General features: G+C 40.1%; 1 protein-coding gene across 1 annotated transcript; it reads left to right on the forward strand.

Annotated features, from left to right (window-relative positions):
* Positions 1-1,742: 1,742 nt before the first annotated feature.
* On the forward strand, positions 1,743-7,843 carry LOC126407751 (extracellular calcium-sensing receptor-like). The gene is made up of 9 exons (XM_050072941.1): positions 1,743-1,987; positions 2,267-2,561; positions 2,710-2,796; positions 3,068-3,337; positions 3,700-3,906; positions 5,684-5,959; positions 6,378-6,602; positions 6,732-6,855; positions 6,933-7,843. Exons 1-9 carry the CDS (start codon positions 1,743-1,745, stop codon positions 7,841-7,843), a joined length of 2,640 nt encoding a protein of 879 aa, XP_049928898.1.
* Positions 7,844-9,950: the final 2,107 nt, after the last annotated feature.

Raw genomic sequence — 9,950 nt, forward strand, 5'->3', positions numbered from 1 at the left:
GGCAGAGTACTTGGAGCTGTTATGCAGAGCAGTTCATATTGGCTTCGAACACTCTCTCAGGCAATCTAGATGCTTGATTTGATGCTGTACTTCTTGCAATAAACCTTTTCTATATACAAGCAAGATGGTGTCAGCGGAGTCTCCTTCATCACCTTCAAGCAAGATGGTGTCAGCGGAGTCTCCTTCATCACCTTCACATCATCGCTATTTAATAAACAACATAACATATGTCAGTATGAAGATTCTACATGGCTCCTGCTTTCAGCTATTCACCTTTGAACCTTGACCTCAGTGCATGTTTGAGGGCTTATAACTCAGCAACGAAAGGGGGTACAGACATGGGACCAACTGTTATAGAGAGCTCTTGACCTCAACTATCATGTGAGTATAGTCAACAACTGGGAGTGCTCTCAGATATGGGTAAAAAAAAAAGGATAAAATTAATTTTCACCCATTTAGTAATTAGGTATTTAAAATCTGATTACACAAGTGTGTTTACCATCCCCTTAAAGTCCACAGTGTACTCTCAGTTCAGTATTTACAACTTCCAAATCTAGGAAAAACAATTCTATTTTTTAAAAACTACAATTCCCTGGGACTGCGCCATGCAGTTTGATACATATCAGCAACATAGTTGTAGTTCTTCTGATTTGCAAAGTAGGGTTCTATATAGGGTTGGAAAAAGATATATCTACTGAATATATCTAATATCTAGTAAAGCCGAACTAGTTATTACACTGCACCTAGATGAACTATGTTAAGAAAAAGTAAAGATGTTGGCTAATTTTCAATATTTGACTAAAGTGTTCCTGACTGAACTGGGTACTTAAAGCCAATACAATGGACTGTATAAAAATAATGGACGCAGCCACCACATCGCCCATTGGTTTGTGGACTCACCTTTTGAAGCCTTGAATTCAGCATTATGGCTGTCACCATCTTGGATTTTTGGAGCCAGAAGTGACCAATTTTGGATGAAAGGGTGGAGAGGTGAAGGATGGAGGACTGAATTTGACTCATAGACTGTGGTGACACCATGCAGACAGCCTGTCACTCAAAGAGGCCACGCCCTTGATGATGTGTAACTTTAATCCTTAATAAAATCTGAATTGTTCAGTTTTATAAAAGTTAATCCCCCGTGTAGTTGTCATGAATCTTGAAATTGGCTGTAAGGACCTTTTTTTTCTTGGTACAAGGCTGTGGACATGTTATTCATATAAGCTTTAGGGACCAAAACTTTTTCTTTATTTGTTGTGGTACAACGTTGTGAACATGTTTATTTCTGGAGGACAGTTGGGCATTTTAACTAATGGGACATTCCCTTGGAGCCAGCCTCAGATGGCACCATTTGAACTGCAACTGCAACCAAGTTGTTTTGTGCCTAAGCATGACCACATTTTAACCACAGCATTATTGGAATGTAAAGTTTCAACATATCAACTAGATATTCATGTAGAAATGTTACATATCTGAGGTTTGCAGAAATATACAATGACAAAATTGATTTTGGCGAGAGGTTGGGTATTCCACAACTTAAAATTGGGTTACAAAGTAGCCAAAATGACCACCCTGAGATGTTATTAAAAGTGCACAAATTAATTATGTACATATAATGTCAAATTATGTGTATATTAGGCCCTGCCCCTACTTTTGATTATGCCCTGATGGGTGGTGTACAACATTAAACTAGTCAATAAAAGGAGCTGACGCCAGGTCAGAGAGAGGTAAACAGGAGGACAGTCATGTCTGCATTTTTAGATATCAACTTGTTCTTACTCATGTATTTCATGTTGTCATATTCCCACTGTTCCTCTGCCATTCTCTCTCCTCTTTATTCTACCTCCTGCCAGTTACTGGGACAATTTCATCTAAATGGGATGCACAAGGCTGGAGATGTGGTTCTGGGTGGGCTGTTTCAGGTCCACTTCTTTTCTGTCTTTCCTGACATGTCTTTTACCTCGAAGCCACAACATCCTACCTGCAACAGGTGAGTCTGTCAGGGAGACAGCAAAAAGGAGAAACTGGGCGAAATCAATCTCATTAGTTGAATGTATTTTTGATAATACGATGATACTCTGACAGCCTTACATTGTGTATATATGCCATTTAAGACCTATAACTTTTATAGTCTCCTTTATTTATTTCATATTCAAGTATTATAATAATTGTTGCTGCTCAACTGTTTAATTTTTAGTAAAGTCTGTATTTGTGCATGTACATGTCAGAACAGTTGTTGAATTTTCCAACAGTGGTATTTTGCTATTAGTTTTGATGTTCTAGGATTAAGGCAAGCCCAGACCATGGCCTTTGCTATTGATGAGATCAACAGAAACTCCAACCTGCTGCCTAATGTGACTCTGGGATACAGTCTTTATGACAACTGCCTCACACTGGGAATTGGATTCCGTGCAGCGTTGTCGTTAGCCAGTGGTCGAGAGGAGCAGTTAATGTTGGACAAAACCTGTGCAGGAAACCCTCCAGTCCTAGGAATTGTGGGTGATTCTTCCTCTACACGTTCTATTGCCATCTCCACTGTCTTAGGTTTGTACAGAGTACCTATGGTAAGTTTTCCACAGTAATTCTTTTGGATCATTTTGATTTAATTTCAAATTTAATGTCATTTGTAAACATGAACTAATCAAACTTAAAAAGTTGAAGGAGTCAATAAAGGCTTGAATGTTTTTAGGATGTACAGTCTGTCTTTCACAGGTGAGTTATTTTGCCACATGTTCGTGCCTGAGCGACCGGCAGAAGTTCCCATCCTTTTTTAGGACGATACCAAGTGATGCTTTCCAGGTGACCATCTATCAGCAAAATACAAATGGAATTAAAAAAGCATGTGCAGTTAAACATTCTTAAGAAACAGCTTACTTGTACGGCAATGATTTATATATTCCTTTTGTGTAAAACCTGTCACATTCTACATGTCACTGGACCTGTTTCGTCTTAGGTAACAGAGCTGAAGACAATAATTAAACATGATCCATTGTGAAACCTGTTTAGTAGCTTCTCTACTAAAAGATTATTCCAGCCTGTGCACTAATCCCTCCGCTCTGTATTTACTCAGGTGCGTGCTATGATTCAGATTCTCAGGCACTTTGGCTGGACTTGGGCAGGTCTGCTGATCAGTGATGATGATTATGGACTCCATGCTGCCCGATCCTTCCAATCTGACCTGGCTCAGTCTGGTGGAGGCTGTCTGGCCTACTTAGAGGTTTTGCCCTGGGGCAATGATCCAGCTGAACTAAGGAGGATTGTGGATGTTATGAGGAAATCTACAGCTCGTGTGGTCATTGTGTTTGCACATGAAAATCTCATGATCAACCTCATGAAAGAGGTTGACCTTAACATACTACTCCACTGTCACTTTATTATTGTTTTTTAACTTCATGGTTTAATGGTCAAACCAAAGGATTTAAGTTCAAATAAAATATGGTCCTGTTACAAATACATTTATTTGAATAAATCACACCTCTTATATGTTAAAGGCACTGCAGGGTTTTTCAGTGAGATCACTAAGTCAGCCAAATTACACTGACGTCCAGTTTTGATGACATGCATCACTTTGCTCATAATACTGTGTAAAACACAGGACTGCACCTGTTTATGAATTCATTAAGACAAGATATCAACCATGTCATGATGGTATCAATTTATGTTTTTTTTTTGTTTTTGTTTTTTTTACAATGCAATTCACAGGTGGTGAGGCAGAACGTGACAGGCCTGCAGTGGATGGCCAGTGAAGCCTGGACTGCAGCTACTGTGCTTCAGACTCCTCAGCTTATGCCGTATCTGGGTGGCACTCTGGGCATTGCTATCCGTCGAGGGCACATATCAGGGTTGAGGGACTTTGTGCTACAAATACGTCCTGACCTACAACACAACAACAGCTATGAAAATTACCTGGTGAGAGTTTATCCTTGCTATTTAATCTGGTACTTGTAAGTTTAAGATTTGTGAACGTAAATGAAATGCCAGAGCTTGAAGACCTGCCTGCAGGTTCCAGGTCAACAGTGACAGAAAGAGAGTTGTGTAATGTCATAAGGCATGGACTTTTGTTCCATCATTGTGGAGTGAGTGATGATTATGGGGTGATTATGTTTGGGTGATTTGAAGTTTTTACATATAGCATAGGTAGAACTAACTGATTTAGTATTACTAATGTGCAAGTTTCATTCTATTTTATTATATGTATTTCGGAATTTTCAATTTCATGGCACGAGTGCAGTGCCCATTCTAAATGCATCTGGCCGATTGTTTGGCCTCCAGCAAACCTGGTAGGATAGTTGGGTTGTGGGCCCAAGATTTAAGCTATGTGAAGGATATACATACATTGCTTATGTGGGTTAAGACGTCCTTGATTCAGTACACAGTGCACTGAAGCTTAGCCCACACAGCTGTAACGAGCGCTTGAAAAAGCCTTGAGATTATGGAGATTATATTATATATTAGGTTATATTCTTATTTTTATAATGAATTTTTTTTTTACCAAAATTCTCAGTGGGCAAATTGCCTTAGACCCCAACATGCACATGTACTTCTGTCAGTTGAAAAAATGAAAGAAAAAAGAAAATCCTTGTGCATTTGGGTTTTTTTTTTTTTACCCCCACCAAACTTGCTTGTTTATTGAAAGGTTACTTTGAGATTATAGGTCTATGTAATTGTTGAGTGAACCGCAAAGAATTCTCAATCAGCTGTGGTTTATAAGGCAAATTATTATTGGATCTTAAATCTTGAAATATTGAGCATGTCATGTGTCACAATTCCACCAAAATTGACATGACATGTCCTTGGGTCATCAGCAATACACCAAGGGTGTTGTAGATCAGATGAACAGTTCTTGAAAAATTTGAAGGACATACAGACAGACAGACAGACAGACAGACAGACAGAGAGTCCTTGCTTTAAAGGAAGATAAAAAAAAGGCTTATCTTACTATAATGTAAGATAACGTACATTATAGAAAGATATAATACATTATAGATAATGTGTAAGTTTGCTATGCCTATCTTACTATAAATCTTACTATAAATTTCAGTTTTATGGCCTATTGTGACCTCTTACCATCTGGAAGAGTGTACAGTGTTTATACAATGTAGGACATAAGTGTTTGTAATGTTTCTCATTTTAATAATGAAAAGTTCCCAGCAAGAGCATTTTGTCTGTCTGTTGACACATGCACTTCTGTTGAGAATAAACAAAACAAAATCCTCTTGCATTTGGGTTTCTTTCCCCCCAAACCAAATGGGCGGCAGTAGCTCAGTCCATAGGGACTTGGGTTGGGAACCGGAGGGTCGCCTGTTCGAGTCCCCGTCCGGACCAAAATATGGAGCGTGGACTGGTGGCTGGAGAGGTGCCAGTTCACCTCCTGGGCACTTCCGAGGTGCCCTTGAGCAAGGCACCGAACCCCCCAACCGCTCAGGGTGCCTGACCAAAGGGCAGCCCCCTCACTCTGAGATCTCTCCACTTTGTGCATGTATAGGTCCTGTTTGTGCATGTGTGTGTCTTTCAGACCTGTGTGTAATTGACAAGCAAGAGTGAGAACATTGAATTTCCCCTCAGCGGGATTAATAAAGTGAATAAACTTAAACTTAAACTCGCACCGAACAATGACTCTTAAACCAGGGTATGAATGAAACTGACTTTTGTCTAATGTTATACCTCTATTCTAAATACGTTTTAGGTAAATCAGTTTTGGGAACACACATTTCAGTGTAAATTTGCACCACCTCAAGCAGGTTGGGTGGAAGCTGGGGGATCTCTATGCACTGGACAGGAAGATCTAGAGAATGTGGACACTGAATTGTTGGACACTTCAGACCTCAGGCCAGAGTATAACGTGTACAAGGCTGTGTATGCCCTGGCATATGCTCTTCATGACATGCTGCAGTGTGAGCCAGGGAGAGGACCTTTCAGTGGGCACAGCTGTGGCAGTTTGCAAAGACTGGAGCCATGGCAGGTGGGATATCATTTTACATCCCCATCATCATCACCACCACCACTGCTACTCCACCATTCATCTGGCTAAATGTTATACTTTAATATTTTGTGCAGACAAACAATTACGATACAAGACTGAATATGAAGCTATTAGATTACTATAGCTGAAAGGATTTCCCCTGCCACTGGGTGACAACAGAGTATAGTGTTATAAGGTCAGAAACAACAATGTCTTGGTACTGTGGACACAATAATGTTAGTGATGTGATTTCACTATGAAAAAAAATACTTTGTATGAATTGTTAATGTGTTCATGTGTTCATAAGTGTAGTACGCAGTTTGATTATTGAATACTGGATTCCACTGTGTTCAGGTTGGTCATAAAATAATTGTTTTCACTTTTGGTCTTCCTCTATTTCTTATTCTGATATCCATAGCTTGTGTATTACTTGGAAAAGGTCAACTTCACCACACAGTTTGGTGATCAAGTGTCTTTTGATGAGAATGGTGATGCCTTACCAATATATGATGTCATGAACTGGTTGTGGCTCCCTGATAGACGAACTAAAGTTCAGAATGTAGGTGAGGTTAAACAGTCAGCCAAAGGTGAAGAACTCACACTTGATGAAGACAAAATCTTCTGGAACTTTGAATCCAAACAGGTTACTTCTGTTTTTTCAGTCACCTATTTTGTGTCCCATGAATAACTCATTATGGCAACTATCCTTTGTACTATAGATCTTGGTGGTATACATTAACATAGAAAGACACAATAATTTTGCTCTCTACAGCCACCCCGGTCAGTGTGCAGTGAGAGCTGTCCTCCAGGTACCCGCATGGCCAGAAAGAAGGGGGAACCTGAGTGCTGTTTTGACTGCATCCCTTGTTCTGAGGGAAAGATCAGCAATATGACTGGTTGGTATTCAGTTTAAAAATTGCAGTTTGAATAAATAACTTAACCATGTACATCAATACTTTCCCTATTTTCACAGACTCCATGGAGTGCACCAGTTGTCCAGAGGATTTCTGGTCCAGCCCTCAACGTGACCACTGTGTTCCTAAGGAAACAGAGTTCCTCTCCTATAATGAGCCTCTGGGTATCTGCCTGACAACTGCCTCATTGTTGGGCACATTTATATGTGTTATTGTGTTGGGAATCTTTATCCATCATCGTAACACCCCTATAGTACGTGCCAACAATTCAGAACTGAGTTTCCAGTTATTGTTGTCTCTTAAATTATGTTTCCTTTGCTCCCTGCTCTTTATTGGCCGTCCCAGGCTGTGGACATGCCAACTGAGACATGCAGCATTTGGAATCAGCTTTGTGCTTTGTATATCATGCATCCTGGTGAAAACCATGGTGGTTCTGGCTGTGTTCAAGGCCTCCAAGCCAGGGGGTGGAGCCCATCTGAAGTGGTTTGGACCGTTGCAGCAGAGAGGAACAGTTCTGGTTCTTACTTCTATTCAGGCAGCAATCTGCACTGCTTGGATTGTCTCTGCCTCACCAGCTCCTTATAAAAACACTCAATACCACAATGACAAGATAGTTTATGAGTGTGTAGTTGGGTCCACTGTTGGTTTTGGAGTGTTACTGGGCTATATTGGCTTACTGGCCATCCTCAGTTTTCTGTTAGCATTCCTGGCAAGGAATCTTCCAGATACTTTCAATGAGGCCAAACTCATCACTTTCAGCATGCTGATCTTCTGTGCAGTGTGGGTGGCCTTTGTCCCTGCTTATGTCAGTTCACCAGGCAAATATGCAGATGTAGTTGAGGTATTTGCCATCCTGGCCTCAAGTTTTGGCCTCTTGGTGTCACTGTTTGGGCCTAAATGTTACATCATCCTGTTGAGACCAGAGAGGAACACAAAGAAAGCAATCATGGGTCGTGGCATTGAGTCATAAAACTTGCATTTAGTTTCATAAGACAGAATTAATCAGCTTTCTCTGTACAGTACAGAAACACAGGCAGAAATCAAGTTTATAGTCATATCAATGTTAAGGTATTGAGAGAGAATAGCTAATGACAATATCCTATTTTTCCCCCCTAGAATGCAGTTAATAGTACAAAGAAATTGTACTTAAAAATGCCATTATTGCTTTTGTGACTTTTCATGGTGTAAGTTAATGTAAAATCTAAATAAACTTTATTATGCTTTATTTACTTTCTCAAAATAAATATCACAGACTACTTGGGTTACTCTGTCGTAATTATATAAATTCAGTTTATTTACATTTCTATGTTTCCCCCAAATTCAAAAAGCTATTCTTTACAAGAGGCAATGCAAAGCAGCATAGCAACCTTGTGTTTATTTTCACATTTCAGATTATAACAAATTAATCAAATCCATGGGTTTTATTGTTAAAGGGAACCTGTTTATTAATTCGGTAACAGTTAATATAGCATACATTTCCAAACCCTCTCACCAACTGCAATATCACATGGCAAAATTGAAAACACACAGCCGGTAAAGAACCTCACTCTGCCTATGTGATATGTTGTGTCCGTGTCTCGTGATTTCAGCCAATAGAAGGGTGAGCTCTGCACCATAGAACAGGAGCTACAATGTGTAATTTTTGCTTTATTTATCACCAGCTTTGCTGTCGCTACAAGCATAAAAAGGCTCGAGTAATTTTGTCTTTTTAATGTTAACAATATGATATGATATCAGTTGTTAGGATTATTATCCATGACATAGAATGAAGGTTATGATATTATAACCCTAGTTCTATTAGCACAGGTGGAGCCCTTTACTGGACTCTCTACAGTGGGTGGAGCCCGATGAACACTCTGTCGTGAAATAACATCAACCCAGCCACACTGATCCTGACCAGCGAAAGGTTCATCACCATAGCGTGCCTACCTTTTCTTCCTAGAAGCTGAGCACCTCAGCCAACGCAGGTGGTAAGCAACCTAGCTTGCAGGGGTTGAAAGACAAGTAATAGTCACCCTGCACACCATATTTCCAGGGTCATTAAGGACCACAGATACATGTTGATGTATAACGCCTAGAGGGGGGTCAGGTGCAACAGAGCCGACATACACTCAACCCTTTTCACCAGTTCTGTGTCGTTCCAGTTAGCACAGACCCTGAAAAGGCACCCGACATGTCAGAGAGATAAAACCATGTAAACGGGCAGGGCGTAGACCATTACGTTGCCATATATATGTCCTTGAAACGCAAACTGCTGAACAAGGCCACAGACACTGCCGCACCATGTGTGGAGTTCATGCGGCCCACCTGTCTGTAGGCTTTGTAGATGCACTCACAAGCCATCTCGCAAGGTGTTCCTTGGTTAGGGCTTTAACAGCCATGCCACTCCACTCCCCATAAAGAGACAGGAAAGGTTGCAGTGAAACTTCACGTTCACCAGCGCTGCCCCCAGAAATGTTTCATAAGGGGTGGCCAGATGTGGTCACTGATAATCTTGGGCTGGCACATCCAAACCAATAGCCATAATGCTATTCAAAGTGTATTGTAGAGGTGTACAGAGGTGTCACTGCTGTTTCTGTACAACCAACAAAATCATCTGTATCTGTCTCTGTATTTGTATTCCAACAGAAGCCTGAAAGTAGGTGTGATTAAGGGTGAAAGTCTAAATAAAGTATGCCTGTATTTTCTAACCTGTATTTATTGGTAGTTAAATTGTTCTGCCTTCTATCTGATTTTGTATTAATTGTTACAATTATTTTCTAAAGTTTGCATTGAATCACACTAGTTTGAAATGTATGCCATATTTGTGTTATCACATGCTGTCAGTCTCATTTTCATTAGTAATTTTTTCAACATCACATTTGTATCATAAGTTTCCTTATTGTTTGGTTTTTGGGTATGAATTACAACATATTTACTCCTGGGTCCATTCACATCAGTAACTGAGTGAAATGGAGTAATAATGGATGCAATATTCTGCTGTATTTCAGGTAAGGGGGAATAGAGATAAGTAAGGTCATTCTGCCTTGAAAAGTATTTGCCTGCACTCATTAAGCAATTGAGGTAAATGAGTGTCT

Source organism: Epinephelus moara, chromosome 2, assembly GCF_006386435.1.
Source record: "Epinephelus moara isolate mb chromosome 2, YSFRI_EMoa_1.0, whole genome shotgun sequence".
Classification (NCBI taxonomy): domain Eukaryota; kingdom Metazoa; phylum Chordata; class Actinopteri; order Perciformes; family Serranidae; genus Epinephelus; species Epinephelus moara.